The following is an 18,916-nucleotide window of genomic DNA, read 5'->3' as shown; positions in this document are numbered from 1 at the left end:
GATGTATGCCAAGTGCCTATAAAGTGCCTAGAAGCTGATGGTGCTCAGGCAATTGAATTTGCCAAGTGGGGTCTATGATGGTTGGTTCAGAAGTAGTGATGTCTTTAGATGGATTTGCATATTAGAGAATAAGTAACAGAGCACATCAACCTTACTCAGGTTATTTCGGTCCTCTTAGTACCATGCCTGTGTGAAAAGGGACAGCAAGTTTTCCAAGAAAATATAGTATCTTCCTGGGATTCAGGATTGTATGTACAAGTTTTAAGTACACGAGAATGATTAAAGTTGCCATTTCAATTTCTCATGTAGGATAACCTGCTTTAAGAAAGAATATTTGTTGTCCTGTTGTTTTATTCTTGTAATAGATCAATTATCTTTTGAGGGTTTTCAGTATTTTAAAAACTGATTTTAAAATACAGTATAAATATAGTCAGAGCAGACTGAAAGAGAATGGAATGGAGATAGGTTTATTTCAGATATTCTGAAAATGTTTCTCTAGAAATTTAAACTTGAAGAATGCAGGAGTTACATTGTGTGCTTGAACAACGCAGTGACACAGAAGTGTTTTATTCCTAGGGAAGCATTGTGATGAGGCTTACTGTGGTGAATTTTTCCCACTTCAGAGCCTTGGTTGCTTAGAGGTCTGATCTTGTAGATCCTTCAAAGCCAGACTCTTGAGTGAAGCTCATCTGACTGATGTTAGGAAACCACCATGTTGGTTTGTTACTTTCCCATGAGGAATAAATATTACCCTGACCAGAACACTCACATTAGCAAGACTGGTATATTATCCTCCTGTGGGCAGACCTCTATTGGAACCCTGTTGTTTTTTTTGGTGAGTATGGAATTGGAGAGGAGTTGATTAGACAAATTAAATGTTCAGTTGCTTCAGATGAAGAAATGATAGTCTAATACATCCCTTTCCATGATAGGAATGTTCTTGCTGATGGGACAAGAATTCCTGAAGTGTACTGTCTGTGGCTTCCCCTTTCCCCAGGGGACTTGGATAGGTCCTCCCAAACAGTCAGGTTCCACACTAACCAACGCTTACCCCTTCTGACAGATATATGTTTGGTCACAATGTGGCCAGACTTAAAGTATGAGTCGCAGATCTCTTTTGTCTAACCTGCTCTGGAATATTGATGTTGTTCCTTGGTTTTAACACTAATAGAAATCTTGTTTCCAAGCTTTTGGAGTAACCTCATTGTAATCCCCAATTATTGACAACAGCATGCATTAAAAAAACCCAAAACACTAATAACTGATAAGTTACTACTAAAAATGATATTTTTTCTGCCTAAGACAAGTAGCAGCTATTGTGTGCTGAGAGAGCCTGTTTACCCCCTTTTCTTTCCTGAGAAAGTCAGAAGGCTGGTTCTAACCTACTCAGTTGTATCTATGTTACTGGTAATAGAATAAAAGGGACTGGAATTGTTATTTCATATTGTAAAGGTTACTGATCTCTAATTGTAGAGCTTTTAATAAAAGGTGAAAAGATAAAAAGATTTTAAAATCTTTTTAACTTTTTCCAAGTCCTCTAAATCACTTTAATAATATGTTCCTAGGTGAGCTACATGGAAATTTACTGTGAAAGAGTACGAGACTTGCTGAATCCAAAAAACAAGGGTAACTTGCGTGTGCGTGAACATCCACTTCTTGGCCCATATGTGGAGGATCTGTCAAAGTTGGCAGTAACTTCCTACACAGACATTGCTGACCTCATGGATGCTGGGAACAAAGCCAGGTATGGTAGGAAATAGACTGATGACTGAGGTCTTTGGTATATTTTGAGGCCTTTTGTTCCTGGTTAAGGATTTGAGACCACATTTATAACTATGAAAGTTGCTTTCACTGTGGAGTCCTCTGATCCTTTGGCTATGCTAGAGAAGCAGGGTCCTCAACATATTTGGTATCCTTCTCATCCAAACAATGCACTGCTGAAACACGTTAGAACTTTAAGTTTTACTATTAGGTTTTCATCAAGTTGTGGTAAAATGTTGGTTATCACATGCCTATGGTAGTAATTGATTCCAGAATAACTGAGCACCTAATAAAGAATAAAAATCAAATGCCTTGGTGGTTTCTAAAGGTTTAGCTGGAGTATGAAGAATGATTCTGATGGGGTGCCTTTGGAGTTGGCAGGTAACTTGATAAGTTCACAGATAAGGTATATTGAGAGCGATTTTGTGTAAGTGACAATCTTGTAATCTGAATAAGTTTAAAGCTGTCGCTTGTGATTATTATGCTTATAATTTGAAGGCTATTGTCATTTTAACATTCATCTAAGGATTCCATTGTCATGTGGTCACATTTATGTTTTTTTAGGACAGTGGCAGCTACCAACATGAATGAAACAAGTAGCCGTTCCCATGCTGTGTTTACCATTGTTTTCACCCAGAAGAAACATGATACTGAAACCAACCTCTCCACTGAGAAGGTAGGAGAACTTCAGTGTCTGGGCTTGAGTTGTGTGGAATGGGGATTTTCAGAAGTCCCTCCTGCTACCTTCTGATTTTGTGGAAGGGAAGAAAGTTGCCCTTTTACTTAATGAAGGGTATTTTATACTTTCCACTAGTCATTTTTATTCCACTCTAAACCAGTTTTGAGCATGGGTTCTTGAGTGAAATTGCAAGATATAAAATAAGGTTAAGAAAAAACAATCCAAGACTTTTGAGTCTCAAAAACTGCTCTATGCAATAGAGTTAAGCAGTTCTGTGGGGAAGAAGATCCTTCCTTTTCTTCTTGACTAGAATCTCTTAATTACCTTGTTAACTTCTCTGGTATGTGTATTTTAGTTTTTTGAGCTCTGATAATGTTACTGTGGAATTAAACTGTTTAAGCAAACAGTTAAGCAGACAATATGTATTTTATTCTTGGGAAAAAAATAACTGCACAGCATTTCTGATGTTCGTCAAATACCTATGCTTGTTAGTTTCTCATTTTCTACAGTGGTTGGTTAAATTTGGTAGACTTCGGGATTAAACTGCTTGCTTTAGATCTTAGCTCTGCCATTTTTCTGCAGTGTTATGTTGGGCAAGTTAGTCTTTGTGCCTCAGTTTCTCTAACCTCATAGGATTGGTGAAGAGGAGTAAATATTAATATAGGGTAAGTGCATCTACTAGTGCCTGGCACAGAGTAGCCACTCAATAAATGTTAATTTTATTGTTATTACTATTAATAATAGACTTACGTTGATTTCTACTCTGCCTACATTCCCAAGTAGCACGCAGCTGGATTTTTAAATCTGAAGTTAGATTTATTGTCCTGGCTGTTATAAAAGATCTTACCTTATAAACTGAGTACTTTGTGATGCTGATATCACTAAAAACTAAAATCAGCTTTTAGTTGGTGACTTGTTTGTTCATTTTAGCTGAAGATTATTTTTCAAAATACACTCTTCATATAGGTGATCAAATAACTTGACACTGCCTAGACAGAGGTTCTATATTAATGTCATTTAGTAGTCAGTATTTGTCTGAATGGCACCAAGGAACATGCTATGTGAAAGAATTTTTTCTTTTCTTCCCTGATGTTAAATCTACAAAAATAATGACATTAACCCATAACCATAGCTTCCTTGATAATCTGATTTGGATACTTTTCTGTAAACTTTCCTGAAGCTTTAAAAATTTTTTTTAAACAACTTTATTGAGGTGTTATTGAAGTGCAACAAACAACACATATTTAGAGTATAAAATTGGATCAGATATATCTGTAGTCCCACCCTTTATCTGCCGGAGATAACATTCCAAGACCTGCAGTGAATGCCTGAAACTGCAGATAGTATCAAAACCTTATATATACTGTTTTTTTCCCATACATTTATATTTAGGATAAAGTTTAATTTATAAATTAGGCACAGTAAGAGATTAATGACAATAATAAAGTAGAACAATTACAATAATATACTGTGATATTGATATGTGAATGTAGTCTCTCTCACTCTCAGAATATCTTATTGTAAAAATTTAGTGCCTTTTCCATCTTAACTAAGCAGTTATCACACACTGTGGCCGTAACTTTTGCAGCCTGAAGTGCAACAGCAAAACTAGCATGAATTTCTTTTTCCCTCTTCACAATTTCATGAATAGAAGATTCATTGTTACCATAGATACGAGCAACCTCAGCATACACTTAAAGGAAGCACTTTACGGCTTCTCTTTGGCATATCCGAATTACCAGCATTACTACTCTTGCACTTTGGGGCCATTATTAAGTAAAATAAGGGTCACTTGAACACCAGCACTGTGATACAACAATTGGTCTGGTAACTGAGCCAGCTACTAAGTGACTAAGGACTGGGATATGCTGGACAAAGGGATGATCACATCTCAGGCATGGACTGGGATAGAGCGAGATTTTATCATGCTGCTTAGAATGACACACAATTTAAAACCTGTGAATTGTTCATTTCTGGAATTTTCCATTTAATATTTTCTGACTGCCGTTGACCATAGGTAACTGAAACTGTGGAAAGTGAAACGGTGGATAAGGGGGGACTACCTGTACACCTGTAAAACCAGTACCACAATTCAGATAATGAAAATTTCTATTACTCCCAAAAGTTGCCTTATGCCCCTTCGTAATCTCTTCCACTCTCATCCTCAGGCAATCCCTGATTTGATTTCTGTCACTATAGATTAGTTAACACGCTCCAGAATTTTGTATAAATAGAATCATATAGTACGTACTATTTTCTGCCAGCTTCTTTCAGCTTAGCATAATGATCTAGAGATTCATCTGTATTGTTGTGTGTATCCATAGTTCACTCATTTTCATTGCTGATCAGTATTCCATTGTATAGATAGATCACAGTTTGCGCATTACCTCATCTATTGATGGTCATTTAAATGAACAGTTTTTGGTCATTACAGATGAAGATGCCATGAACATTTGTATACAGGTCTTTGTGTGCATACTTGTTTTTTGTTTCTCTTGGTAAATGCCTAGGAGTAGGGGACTTCCCTGGTGGTCCAGTGGTTAAGAATCCACGCTTCTACTGCAGGGGGTGCGGGTTCAATCCCTGGTCGGCGAACTAAGATCCTGTATGCCACACGGTGTGGCCAAAAAAAAAAGAATTAAAAAAAAAAAGAATAAAAAACAACAACAAAAGATACCTAGGAGTAGGATGGTTGAGTCTTACGGTAGGTGTACATTTAGTTTCTTAAGAATCTGCCAAACTGCTTTCAAAAGTGATTGTAAAATTGTACATTCCCATCAGCAGTGTGTGAGAGTTCCAGTTGTTAGAAGCTTCATTTTTAATATGCCATTTAATGGGTTAATGAGTTTTTTACATTTTTATGACATATCATTTTAAAATGTGTTTATCCTAAAATTACTTCTTTTAAACCAAGATAATTGACATGAAATTTTTTTGCATGCTCCTTATTTTTTTTATTTTTTATTTTTTTGCGGTACGCAGGCCTCTCACTGTTGTGGCCTCTCCCGTTGCGGAGCACGGGCTCCGGACGCGCAGGCTCAGCGGCCATGGCTCACGGGCCCAGCCGCTCCGCGGCATGTGGGACCCTCCCGGACCGGGGCACGAACCCGTGTCCCCTGCATCGGCAGGCAGACTCTCAATCACTGTGCCACCAGGGAAGCCCCTGCATGCTCTTTAAATTGACTACAGTATGTTTGTCTTCTTATGCCACGTATGAGGTCTAATTAATATTTTTAGTGTTCTCTATGACTTAATCTTTTAATTTCTTGCCTCTAAATGTTTTCTACTTCTACCTTGCTTATTTTTTAATTGCCCCAGTGTTATTGTTCTTTACCAGGTCAGTAAAATCAGCTTGGTGGATCTAGCGGGAAGTGAACGAGCTGATTCAACTGGTGCCAAAGGGACTCGATTAAAGGTATTTATCTTACCAAATAGCCTAGTCAATAAATGTTCTTTGGGAATTCCCTGGTGGTCCAGTGGTTAGGACTCCTCGCTTTCACTGCTGAGGGCACGGGTTCAATTCCTGGTCGGGGAATTAAGGTCCCGTAAGCTGTGCAGCGCGGCCAAAAAAAAAAGATTCTATAACACAGGTCAGCAAACTATGGCCAGTAGGCCAAATCCAGCCCACTGCCTGTTTTTGTAAATAAAATTTGATTGGGACACAGCTACATCTATTTGTGTATTGTCTGTGGCTGCTTTCGTGCTATAGTGATAGGGTTGAGAAGTTGCAGCAGAGACCACATGGCCCACAAAACATTTTACAGAAAAAATTTTCTGTCTTCTGATCTGTAACTTCAATGCAAAGATGTTACATGATAATAGTTAAGGTGGACTTCATGGTCAAGGTGAAAATTGAATTGTATCTTGAGGAACAGTCAGAATTTGGTTAGATGGAAGTAAGGGACAGTAATGGGAAAAGAATACACAAGATCTAGATGTGAGAACAAGCATGGAGTTTTCTAGAGATATGTTTTCTAGAGATAAACTCATGTCATTGAGTTGTCGGAAGAAGGCTACATCTGTAAGTTTTTGGAGCATGGACATCTTGACGATACTTCAGGTCTATGAGTTAGGCATGTGGTCCTGGCATGTCAACAAGTGGAGAGGAGTAAAGATTGAGGGTTAAAGGAGGTTTTTAGAACTTGTGGTCATAAATAAACAAATAATGCTAGCATATGGTTAATTGTATTTTATGTGTTATATATGATGTGGCAATAGTAGAAATTATCATAATTCTTTTATGTTTGGTGTTGATTTCAGGAAGGAGCAAATATTAATAAGTCTCTTACAACTCTGGGTAAAGTCATTTCAGCCTTGGCAGAGGTGGTAAGTGTTATACTTCATTGCATGAGAAAATTTGTTCAACACATGTACTTGACGATATTTTATGGTGGCTTATGAAGGATGTTCCCTTGGTCCTTTTATATAATCTTGCCTTTCTCCTTTTAAAGCTTTTCAGATAAGATACTGGGTATAACACACTTTGACTTTGTACTGAAAATAAAAGTGATTAAGGAGAATGAAAGTAAATGTAGATCTGTAAAGGCTAGAATTAAAACTAGGTCTTTGCAAAGACCTAAGGTTTGACTATTTGAGCCTTATTTTATATCTCTCATAAAAACCAAGTATAGCATTTATTACATATTCTTTTCTATATGATCTTTTCTAGATAGGATACTGTACATTTTAGAATATTTTGAGCAATTGGCCTTGGTGAATGCTGTTGATTTGTGGGCCAATAATATACTTTTTAAAATAGTGTTATTTTTGCTTATTCCTTAGCTATGGAACACTAAAGCTGAAACAATTTTTGTATAAGGGGCTTCATTATTTAGGTTAGAAGCTAAGGAACTACTAGGTACTGTATGCTTTAATTTAGTTTAGTACCTCATTTGAATCCCTAAAAAGAATTAAGTGTTTTCTTGCTTGTCTCTGAGGAGTCATATTCAATTTGTGACTTAAAATTTAAACAAAATATTTTCTATTTGGAGGCTTATCCTGTGTTTTCATTCTCTTTTAAATGCTTTCATCTGTAGGATAATTGCACCAGCAAGGTATGGTGGGGCTTGGTAGAAACGAACTAGCTGTATAATCAGTTGTGATGATTTTAAATCCTCAGCAGGATATATGGAGGCCTAAGTAGGAATGGGACCTTCAAAAAACTTTTTGTTATTTATTTTCTAGCTCTGGAATTTAGAATTACTGTTTAGGGTGACCATGAATCATGAGACTACACACCAAAATTAATTTAGGGAACATGATGTGCTTTGGAGAATGAATAAGGGAACAAGAGAGAAATTTGAGGATGCTTCTATATTGTGTTATCTTATGGTGCTTCTCCTAGCGATCTATAAGATTGTCACTTGAAGAAGTCGCCTATAAACCTCTTAAAGAGCAATCAAAGAAATTTCTTATGGGTACCATTCTAAAACATAGCTGGGGGGCTTCCCTGGCGGCGCAGTGGTTGAGAGTCCGCCTGCCGATGCAGGGGACACGGGTTCATGCCCCAGTCCGGGAAGATCCCACATGCCACGGAGCGGCTAGGCCCGTGAGCCATGGCTGCTGAGCCTGCACATCCGGAGCCTGTGTTCCGCAATGGGAGAGGCCACAACAGTGAGAGACCCATGTACCGCAAAAAAACAAACAAACAAAAAAAAAACCAGCTGGCTTCTTGAAATTATTGGTATATATTTTTTAAACCTCTTTGTATTATCTTGTTTCCTACCGTGGAAAGTCATGGATTATTTAATCATTAAAAAAATTTTTTCTACGTTTGATTATACGTAAAGTGAAGGCTCTAGAATCAAGTTAAATTTCTAACTGTATCTACAAAACACATTATTTGCATCCTTATTAATCCAGATACAATAGATTTTTCTTTTCCTTAAATTCTACACAGATATTCTAAAATTTATTACTACTCTTTAGCATAAATAATAGAGCACTTTAACAGTTTGTTCTGAATCACAAGAGTAACATCAGGGATAGAGGCGGTGTCTGCATTGAAATATTTTTAAATGTATAGATTTGTGTATTCTCTACTTCTACAAAAATATTAATAAAACATAATGCTCTTTTTCTGTTTTTTCTTTTTAGTTTTATTTTTTTTTTTTGGCTGCATTGGGTCTTCATTGCTTCACGCGGGCTTTCTCTAGCTGCGGCGAGCGGGGGCTACTCTTCATTGCAGTGCGTGGGCTTCTCATTGCAGTGGCTTCTCTTGTTGCAGAGCACGGGCTCTAGGCGCATGGGCTTAAGTAGTTGTGACTCGTGGGCTCTAGAGTGCAGGCTCAGTAGTTGTGGTGCACGGGCTTAGGTGCTCCGCGGCATGTGGGATCCTCCCTGGCCAGGGCTCGAACCCGTGTCCCCTGCATTGGCAGGCGGATTCGTAACCTCTGTGCCACCAGAAGCCCCTGTTTTCTGTTTTTTATTTTTGTAAAGCTGCCTTAGATTAAGACATCTCTCTCTTATTTGATATTATACATGTGTGGATATTCTTCACATATCTAATCTGGGTTCCAGAACAGTGAAGACTTAAAATTTAGTGATTATTCTAACTTGTCCATTTGCTTATCTGTTCACACCCATATCAACCAGAAGAAGAGTCCTAGTTTTCTATGTATTTCCCACACTGCTCTATGCCACAAAATTTTGCAAATGATTTTTTTTTTTTTGCGGTACGCGGGCCTCTCACTGTTGTGGCCTCTCCCGTTGCGGAACACAGGCTCCGGACGCGCAGGCTCAGAGGCCATGGCTCACGGGCCTAGCCGCTCCGCGGCATGTGGGATCTTCCCGGACCTGGGCACGAACCTGCATCCCCTGCATCGGCAGGCGGACTCTCAACCACTGCGCCACCAGGGAAGCCCGCAAATGATTTTTTTATAATCAGTTTTATAAAGCCCAGTTTAGTACTTTGTATCTGTGTCATAAACTGTAATAGATCAGAAATAAATTTTAGTTTTTATGTAACAGGCATGAATTTTGGTGAATTAAGATGTATTATTATTTCCGCTGAGGGGAGAAACAGGATTATTACCATCCATACTTAGTAGTAGTTCTTTTTAGAGAGGTTAATGATCTAAGTAAAGCTTTTTATGTAAATACTGAAAAAACTTATTTTGAAAACATTATGGATGTGAGAACAGGAGATTAATTTGTATGAGAGCAAATAGAGAAGAAATGGCTAAAATTCTGCGGTATTTTCAAGTGGAAAAGATTGAAGTTCTATTTATGCTTCTTCATTTAACTACTTCTTAATTTAGTCTAATTGACAGAAGTGAAAATAGAACATTTTAGAATCTGACACTGCTTATTTTTACAGTACTGTTGGCAGTCACTGTAACTGGCATACTTTAAATCTTGCAGCATTTTCAGTACTAAGCACAGGCAAAGTGGAGCGTTAGGTGCAGTGGGGAACGGAAAGGATAAACTGAGGTTTCAGGCCCCAAGAATTTTATAGTGGAATGAAAGTCACACTCGGCTGTGAATGACTGAGATGGTTAATTCTCGCTAAAGGTCTGTGTAATTTAGAAATAGCACCTGCTGTGGAAAATGATTTTGTAATTGGTGGAACGTATGTCTGTGGGTGGAGTGGGATGAGATGTAGGGGACATATATGATGAGATGGAATTCAAGTGCCAACTTGCCTACTTCCTTTCCTCCTCAACAAACCAGAGTCAGCTACTTAGTACTATTTTTCTGAGTACCCATGCTTTAGCACGAAGTAGATCATCCTTAGTTTAATGTAACCTCAGATTATACCAGGAATGGATTATAAAACTGCCTATTACTGGGGAAATGTTGATCAGTGAACTCTGGCTTTCCCTTTAGTAGCTTCTTTGTTTTTTTAACGTCTTTACTGGAGTATAATTGCTTTACAGAATTGTGTTAGTTTCTGCTGTATAACAAAGTGAATCAGCTGTATGTATACATATATCCCCATATCCCCTCCCTCTTGCGTCTCCCTCCTACCCTCCCTTTCCCATCCCGCTAGGTCCCCTTAGTAGCTTCTTAAACTGTCAGGACATAGTAGTCAGCCAGCAGATATTGGAGTAGCTATTATACACAAAGCATTTGCATTGTTTTTTACTTTCAGAGGATGTAATTTCCTCCATTTCAGCACTGGCTTCGCGTTGGTGCTTTTTGCTTTATCCTGTGATAATGAGAAGGGACATGGAGAGAGCAGTACAAGTAAACTATTTTTTTTAAAAATTTTTATTGGAGTATAGTTGATTTACAGTGTTATATTAGTTTCAGGTGTACAGCGAACAAGTAAACTCTTGATAAATATAGAAACTTTATCTTGCAGTCTTTTTAAATCTCCAGATTAGCAAATTACATCACTTTCTTAGACCTTTTCACTTTGAGTACGAATTCTAATGGTTGGATTTATTTTGAACATAATTTCCTTTTAAAGAAACCAAATGTGTATTAATATACAAGAGTTACTAGATATGCAATATCCCACTTGCTGATTTGGTGGTTGGCCAAATAAATTCATTAACTAAATGAGTTGTTCCTACACATCCAACCTGGAACACACAGGATTCATTCTTGACCCTCTGCAAAAGTAAAAATTATTATTTGAGGATTGGGTATTAGATGATATTAAGGAATTACTGTTAATTTTGCTAAGTGTGAGAATGGTCTTATAGTTACTTTTTCTTTTTTATAAAGTCCTTCTCTGTTAGAGATATGTACCTGAAGCATATTAGGTAGAATGTTGGATTTGCTTTAGAGCCCTACACGAGACAGGGTAGATAATAGTATTGTACTGGTGTTAAATTTCCTGAATTTGGTCCTTGAACTGTGACTGTGTAAGAGAATGTCCTTATCTGCTGAAGTGTTTAGGGATAAAAGGGCATGGGGTCTGCAGTTTCCTCCAAAACGATTCAGGAAGAAAAAATGTAGAAAAGTGTTTGAGTGATAATTGAAAAGTGATTGGCAAAAAATTGATAATGGTTGGAGCTGCATGATGGATATGTGGTAGCTCATTATGCTACTCTCCAAACTGCTGTGTATGTTGTAAATTTTTAAAAATAAAATATAAAAAAATTATTTATTGGATGAGCTTTGGGTATTGTGAAGAACTGAAGCTGTGAGTGTTAAATTTCAACAGTGATGACATCCTACTGTAATTTAATTTACTTGGGAATTTTAGACTGGTTTGCCTTTTGTGTGAATTATTCCTCTCTAACAACGCTAAGAGAAGCTAAGGCCATTTCTTTCTGTTTAATAGAGTAAGAAGAAGAAGAAAACTGATTTTATTCCGTACAGAGATTCTGTACTTACTTGGCTCCTTCGAGAAAATCTAGGTATGTTGATCCACCAGTGTGTGGATCTTTTTAAAGCTGTTTACTGATTATGTTTTGTGGTTAATTGTCGTGTATGTCTGTTTTTTGAGAAGAAAAATCTCTATTACTAACTTAAGTGCTCTTTCCTTTTTTCGTTTTTCTCTTGATTCAAGCTGGTTGGATTTGCTCACCTTAATTTAATTTAATTTAATTTTTTGGTTTTTTTTTTCCTACTGGTTTTACTGAGATATAATTGACATACAGCACTGTATAAGTTTAAGGCATACAGCATAATGATTTGACTTACATACATCATGGAATGATTATCACAGTAAGTTTAGTGAACATCCATCATCTCATATAGATTAAACAAATTAAAGAGATAGAAAAAAATTTTTCTTGTGATGAGAACTCTTAGGATTTACTCTCTTAACTTTCATTTATAACATAGTGCAGTGTTAATTATATTTATCATGTTGTACATTACATTCCTAGTACTTATTTATCTTATAACTGGAAGTTTGTACTACCTTTGGACCACCTTCATCTAATTTCCCCTCTGCCCTACCCCCTGCCTCTGGTAACCACAAATCTGATCTCTTTTTCTGTGAGTTTGTTTGTTTATTTGTTTTTGAAGTATAGTTGACCTACAGCACTATGTTAGTTCCTATTACACAATGTGATTTGGTATTTCTATACATTTCAAACTGATCATCACACAAGTCTAGTTATGATATGTTATCATACAGAGATATTATTGTAGTTATTGACTGTATTTCCCACACTGTACATAGCAATCTGTATATATGGATTATTGTAAATTACTGATCTCTTCAGTTCATGCATTTTAACAACTCAGCCTTTTTACCGCACCCTCCCCCACACCCTCCCCCACCAGCCTCACGTTTAATGTTTTGGCATCATATTTTACATCACTTAGTTTGTGTATCCCTTAATTACTTATTGAGGATATAGATGATTTTACTGCTTTTATCTGTTAACCTTCCTACTTGCTTTATACATGGCTTTACTACCTTTACTGTATATTTGGCTTTACCAATGAGATTTTTCCTTTTGTAGTTTTCATGTTTTTTAGTTGTGGCCTTTTCTTTTTTACTTAGAGAAGTCCCTTTAACATTTCTTGTAAAACTGGTTTGGTGGTGCTGAACTCCTTTAGCTTTTGCTTATCTGTAAAACTTTTGATACCTCCGTCAAATCTGAATGAAAGCCTTGCCAGGTAGAGTATTATTGGTTACAGGTTTTTCCTTTTCATCATTTAAAATATATCATGCCACTCTATTCTGGAGAGTTTCTGCTGAAAAGTCAGCTGATAGCCTTATGGGAATTCCCTTGTAGTAACTTGTTGCTTTTCCCTTGCTGCTTTTAACATTCTCTCTTTATCTTTAATTTTTGCCATTTTAATTATAATGTGTCTTGGAGTGGTCCTCTCTGAGTTAATCCTGTTTGAGACTCTCTGTGCTTCCTGGACCTGGGTGTCTTTTTCCTTTCCCAGGTTAGGGAAGTTTTCATCTATTAATATCTTCAAATATGTTCTCTCCCTCTTTTCCTCGTGCAGCCCCTGTCGTGTCATGTTAGTATACTTGATGTTGTACCAGAGGTCTCTTAAAGTGTCCTCATTTCTTTTTATTCGTTTTTCTGTTCAGCTTTAGTAATTTCCACTATTCCATCTTCCAGCTCACCGATCCATTCCTCTGTGTCATCTTATCTGTTGATTCCTTCTAGTGTATTTGTCATTTCAGTTATCTTATTCTTCATCTTTTTCTGGTTCTTCTTTATATTTTCTAACTCTTGTTAAAAACTTCTGACTTCTCACTCTGTTGATTCAGTCTTCTCCCGAGTTCTTTGAACATCTTTACAATCATTACCTTGAACTTTCTATTGGGTAGATTGCCTGTTTCCACTTAGTTGTTCTGGGGTTTTATCTTGTTCCTTTGTTTTGAACATATTTCTCTGTTGCCTCATTTTGCCTAGTTTGCTGTTTTTATTTGTGTATCTGGTAGGTTGGTTATGTGTCCTGACCTTGGAGAAGTGGCCTTTTGTAGGAGACGTCCTGTGCATTCCAGCAATGCACTTCCCTCTGGTCACCAGAGCTATATGCTCTAGGGGTGCCTCCTATTTGGGCTGCGAGGGTCCTTCTCTTGTGGCAGGCTGACTACTGTGGGAAGTCTGGTAGGCGTGGCTGACCCCCGGTCCAGTTGGTTTCCAGGCCCTGCCTTGTGTGGAGGCTGCCAAACATTGGTGGGTGGGGCTGGGTTCTGGAGTGGGTGGTTACAGGGCTGGGGGTCCTGGATCTGTTGTCGATTTGCTGGTGGGTAGGGCCAGTTCCTGACAGGGCTGGCTGCAGAGCCTGGAGTGTCCTAAAGCTGGTGTTGGCAATGCTGGTGAGTGGGGCTGGATCCTGGGGCAGCTGGCTGAAGGGTCCAAGGTGTCTCAGAGCTGGTATCGGCCTGGTCGCAGGTGGGACTGGAGCCCAGGGCATTCCGGGGCTAGTGCCAGCTCACTGATGGACAGAGCTGGGTTCCCAGGTCTCTGGCTGCAGGGCCCTGAGGGTCTTAAAGCTGATGTTGGCCTGCTGGTGGGCAGGGTTGGGGCCCAGGGGATTCTGAGGCTGGTGCTGGCCCACTGGTGGGTGGAGCTGGGTCCCAGGGTCCCTGGGACTAGTGCCAGTGCGCTGGTGTGCGGGTCAGGGTCTTGGGCCCTCTGGTAGACAGGGCTGGGTCCCGGAGTGGCTGTGGGTTCTGCGGGTCTTAAGGCAGCAGACCTGCTGGTGGGCAGGGCCAGTCCTAGCACTAATAAGCTAGAGGGAGAATTCCAAAATGGGATTTGCCTGTACCAGTGTCCTTGTGATAGAACGAGCTCCCAAAATTGGCTGCTGCCAGTGTCTGTGTCTGTGTCCCCAGGGTGCACTTCTGCCTCTTGTCCTCCAAGATCAGCATGTGGGTCTGACCCAGGCTCCTTTCAGATTACTGCTTCTGCCCTGGGTCCTGGAGCGGGTGAGACTTTGTGTGTGCCCTTTAAGAGTGGAGTCTCTGTTTTCCACAGCCTTCTGGCTGTTCCAAAAGTAAGCCCTGCTGGGCTTCAAAGCCAAACGTTCTGGGGGCTCATCTTCCTGGTGCAGTAGCCTGATGGGGGGCTCAGGCCCCTTGCTCTTTGGGGAGAACCTCTGCAATTGTAATTATCCTCCCATTTGTGCGTCGCCCACCCAGGGCTGTGGGTCTTAACTATCCCACATCTCTGCCCCTCCTACCTGTCTCGTGATTCCTTCCTTAGTTGGAGAAGGTCTTTTCTGCTAGTCTTCTGTTTTTTCTCATCAGTAGCTGCTCTGTAAACAGTTGTAATTTTGGTGTGCCTGTGGGAGGAGGGAGCTCAGGGTCTTCCTGCTCCACCATCTTGGCTACTTCCCTGGATTTGCTCACCTTTAAGTCAGGGTTTGCTCCCAAATCTCGTTTACTTCAGGACATGAACTGTGAAGTAGTTGTTTATGTGACCACACGCACCTGCTTCAAACTGTTGTTTCTTCTTCCTTTTTGAAAACCCCATGCTCCTTTGATGCACATAATTAGATATTACCAACCCTTACTCCTCTTTATTGATGTTTTCCGGCCTTTTTGCCCTTCATTCACTGTTCCTGTAGCCCCTTTCCCTCATTCTTAATGAGAAGGAGGTAGTGATTAGCTGTGTCACATGTTGATGATAGAAGGAGTGGCTGAGAATGGCCTGTTGTGCTGTCCATGTTGCCAGTGACTTTGACATCACTAAGAATGGCCTTGGTGGAGTGTCTGAGATCTTAATGGGAGTGGGAAGAGGGAAACTGGACACAGTACATCCAGATGCTAAGATGTGCATATAACAGTGCCTGGCGTGGGGGCAGTCCAAAAATCTGTTGATGAAATCTTGGGATCTGGGATTGTGCTGTCTGATTTGACACATTCAATAAAAGTTTTTCTAAAATGAGTATGGTTTGAGATAATTATGATTCATCTTTTTAGGTGGCAATTCTCGGACTGCAATGGTTGCTGCTCTGAGCCCAGCAGATATCAACTATGATGAAACTTTGAGCACTCTGAGGTACTCCAGTTTGATTTCAATAGCTAAACAGAACACAGTGCTACCATAAGTCATCTTGTTACACCATGGATTTTCATATGCTATGTGGGTAGTCGCTTGAGTAACCAATGATCCATCCCTCTCATAACAGGGGAAACATGGGGGAAAATGATTTTTATTATAATAGAGCTTACCTGTTTATAGTTTTCAGTTTCATTGAGAAAGGCAGGAACTTTTTCATAGGAAAGATATTAAATTTGCTCTGGTGAGATTTTCGGATAACTTTTAGATAATAGTAGAAATTTCTTACAATATTTATTTCTGTAAAAAGAAGTGTCCCCTTCTCATGTTTGTCATTATAGAAATGCTCACATCATAAAAAGTAACAAAGTTATGAGTACATGTAATATTTTAAAAATTACTGACAGAATGTTTACTAGTAGGGTAGTCTTATATATGAATAGGTTCCATTACTTCAATCTGGAACTTTCAACTCTTGTCTCATTAAAGACATTTTTGATATAATGGAAGAAACACTATGTGGTCTAATAAATTAGTTTTGAGTCCTCTCTTTGATATTTATTTCCTTTGTGATCTTGGGGAAATCACTTAAATTCATTGGAGACTTTTTCCTCATCTTTATAAAGTACTGTAAAGCTTTCTACAAATGTATTATTAAGGCTCATAAAATGTGTAAATACTCAAGCTGTTTGATTTAGAAATAATGGTATGTTACTTATGAGAAGTAGAGCATTTGAGGAATGGCAAAAATGTGTTTTCTTTTTGGATCTAGATATGCAGATCGTGCAAAACAAATTAAATGCAATGCTGTTATCAATGAGGACCCCAATGCCAAACTGGTTCGTGAATTAAAGGAAGAGGTGACACGGCTGAAGGACCTTCTTCGTGCTCAGGGGTTGGGAGATATTATTGATAGTAAGTGAATTAAGGATCAACGCAAAATCTATTCCTTTCCTCTCGAGGGCTCTTAAACTTAGAGTTAAGGAGCTTGAGGCAGCTAGATGGTAAAGCAAGAGGTTTTTGTTTGTTCTTAACTTCTTAAAAAGCCCATTGAGAGTAGTTCCCTGGTGGCTTAGTGGTTAGGATTTGGGGCTTTCACTGCCATGGCCTGGTTTAATCCCTGGTTGGGGGACAGATCCCGCAAGACCTGTGGCCAAAAAAAAAAAAAAAAAGAAAAAAGAAAACTCATTGAAAATGATCTTAGAATTCCTTTATGTACCATGTACCAGCGTATCTGTTTGAACTCATGAAATTACTTCTTAAAACGTAATATATCATTATTTGTATTTTTATTAGATTTCTGTTTTAGATCAGCAGTGAAGTTTATTTGGAATGTTAAGTTTATTCTCACTGAGAAATTAACCACTTCATAAAACTGTTAACTTAAAATTTTTGTTTTTGTGTTATGGGTTTCTCTCGATTAATGTAGTAGTAATATATATGTAAGAAACCCACTATTCCAGTCACCTTTCAGATAAGATTTACCTTTGAGTGGTTTCCCCCCTACAAAATGATTGAATGCCCCCCAACTCACTCCTTATGAACTTATGAAGGGGAAAATAACCAATTCCTGTCAAGTTCAAGAATTAGACTTCCAGAGAGTCTTACAATGTTGTCTTAAATTGAATCTTTTTTAACCTCAGTGATCTGCCTACATAATGTCTAATCAGAAGTTCTCCTAAGTGAGTTAACTAGATCATTCAGGTAGAATAGTATATGGGTTTATTTAATAAAGCATATTTTTATTTTTTGAGTGTCAGATTAATATTATAGTGTTTACAATTCTAATAAGATTTTCAAGGCCTCTTCTAGTTTAGTTCTTCTTACTGATTAGCACCTGAGTTTAAATGAATACGTACAGTTTGTAAAATGATAATATATTATTCTAAGTGTCAATTTTTTCACCTTCCCAAGTGCCAAATACTGCTCTGTTCCCTCTGTCATTGCTGAACCTGAACTTTGACCCTTTTTGTATTTTCCCTCTTGCTTACCTTCAGCTGATCCATTGATCGATGATTACTCTGGAAGTGGAGGCAAATGTGTGTATTTCATGTACTGGGTGTTTCCAGCACTCTGACTTGCTAATCTGCCTCTGCTGGATCAGCCTTAAAATGAGCTTTGCATGCCAGCCATCCTAACAGAGAAATCCCAGACAGAGCATACTGTAGATTCAGAAATGTTCCTATTTTTGCCCTTTTCCATTAGCAAAGCAAGTTTTGCTGGATTTCAGTTTGTGGCTTGAATAAAGTTGAGAGGCTTAAAAACCTCTTGCTGCTTCTACTGTTCAGTTTTTCCACTTAAATGTGATTAAATTGAATCCAAAGTCATACATGATGATAGTGATGACAGCAGCTCCCATGTTTTGAGTGTTTATAATGTGCCAGGACCTGTTCTAGGTATCTTGAATATATTATCTCTTTAGTCCTGTCAGTGACTCTGACAGAGCTCCATTTTGCTAAGGAGGACACTGCTGCCTGGAGTGGGTAGTTTGCCACTAAATGAGATCCCGTGGTTTCTTTGTGGTCAGACTGGGTAGTGTAACCCAGAGCCCTTGTTTTTAATCATATTACGCCTTTTTTGGCCTCTTGATCCTTCAGGTCCTGATTATTTATTAGGAAAATCCTTTTAAATTAGCTGTGTAATTCTGAGCCTTAGTGTATATATAATTGAAAACAGTCACTTCTAGTTGGCCAAATCTCCATGACTGAGCAGCTTTGTGAATGTTGGATTAGCACTCACCTGTGCTTATGCTAAGTTGATTTCCTCCATATCTTGGGCCTCAGCTTACTTGATGGTTAGGTAAACATTTTTTTCCCTTTTTCATGAATTACCAATTAAATTTTAAAAAACTTGGCTGTCGGGCTTCCCTGGTGGGGCAGTGGTTGAGAGTCCGCCTGCCGATGCAGGGGACGCGGGTTCGTGCCCCGGTCCAGGAAGATCCCACATGCCGCGGAGCGGCTGGGTCCGTGAGCCATGGCTGTTGAGCCTGTGCGCCCGGAGCCTGTGCTCCGCAACGGGAAAGGCAACAACAGTGAGAGGCCCGCGTACTGCAAAAAAAACAACAAAAAAACTTGGGTGTCTAAAATGTGTGCTTGAA

General features: G+C 38.8%; 1 protein-coding gene across 11 annotated transcripts in view; it reads left to right on the top strand.

Moving 5' to 3' along the window:
* The window catches only part of KIF1B (kinesin family member 1B), a 154,690-nt gene that overhangs the window by 43,498 nt on the left and 92,276 nt on the right, over window positions 1-18,916 (top strand). For 6 of the 11 annotated variants that reach the window (XR_012328077.1, XM_033843487.2, XM_073796210.1 and 3 more), the window contains 8 exons: window positions 1,566-1,744; window positions 2,326-2,437; window positions 5,778-5,855; window positions 6,701-6,766; window positions 11,676-11,751; window positions 15,741-15,819; window positions 16,592-16,734; window positions 17,817-17,858. Coding sequence is in view for 10 of the 11 variants with exons in the window: in XM_033843487.2 (XP_033699378.1) it covers window positions 1,566-1,744; window positions 2,326-2,437; window positions 5,778-5,855; window positions 6,701-6,766; window positions 11,676-11,751; window positions 15,741-15,819; window positions 16,592-16,734; window positions 17,817-17,858 (775 nt within the window). In the remaining variant the exon portion in view is untranslated. Of the gene's footprint in view, window positions 1-1,565; window positions 1,745-2,325; window positions 2,438-5,777; window positions 5,856-6,700; window positions 6,767-9,324; window positions 10,628-11,675; window positions 11,752-15,740; window positions 15,820-16,591; window positions 16,735-17,816; window positions 17,859-18,916 lie in introns of those variants that run through there. The other 5 variants (XM_073796220.1, XM_073796231.1, XM_033843493.2 and 2 more) reach the window with 2 other exon arrangements.

Source organism: Tursiops truncatus, chromosome 1, assembly GCF_011762595.2.
Source record: "Tursiops truncatus isolate mTurTru1 chromosome 1, mTurTru1.mat.Y, whole genome shotgun sequence".
Taxonomy (NCBI): domain Eukaryota; kingdom Metazoa; phylum Chordata; class Mammalia; order Artiodactyla; family Delphinidae; genus Tursiops; species Tursiops truncatus.
The sequence above is the reverse complement of the archived record's forward strand: the minus strand, read 5'-3'. Positions and strand labels throughout refer to the sequence as shown.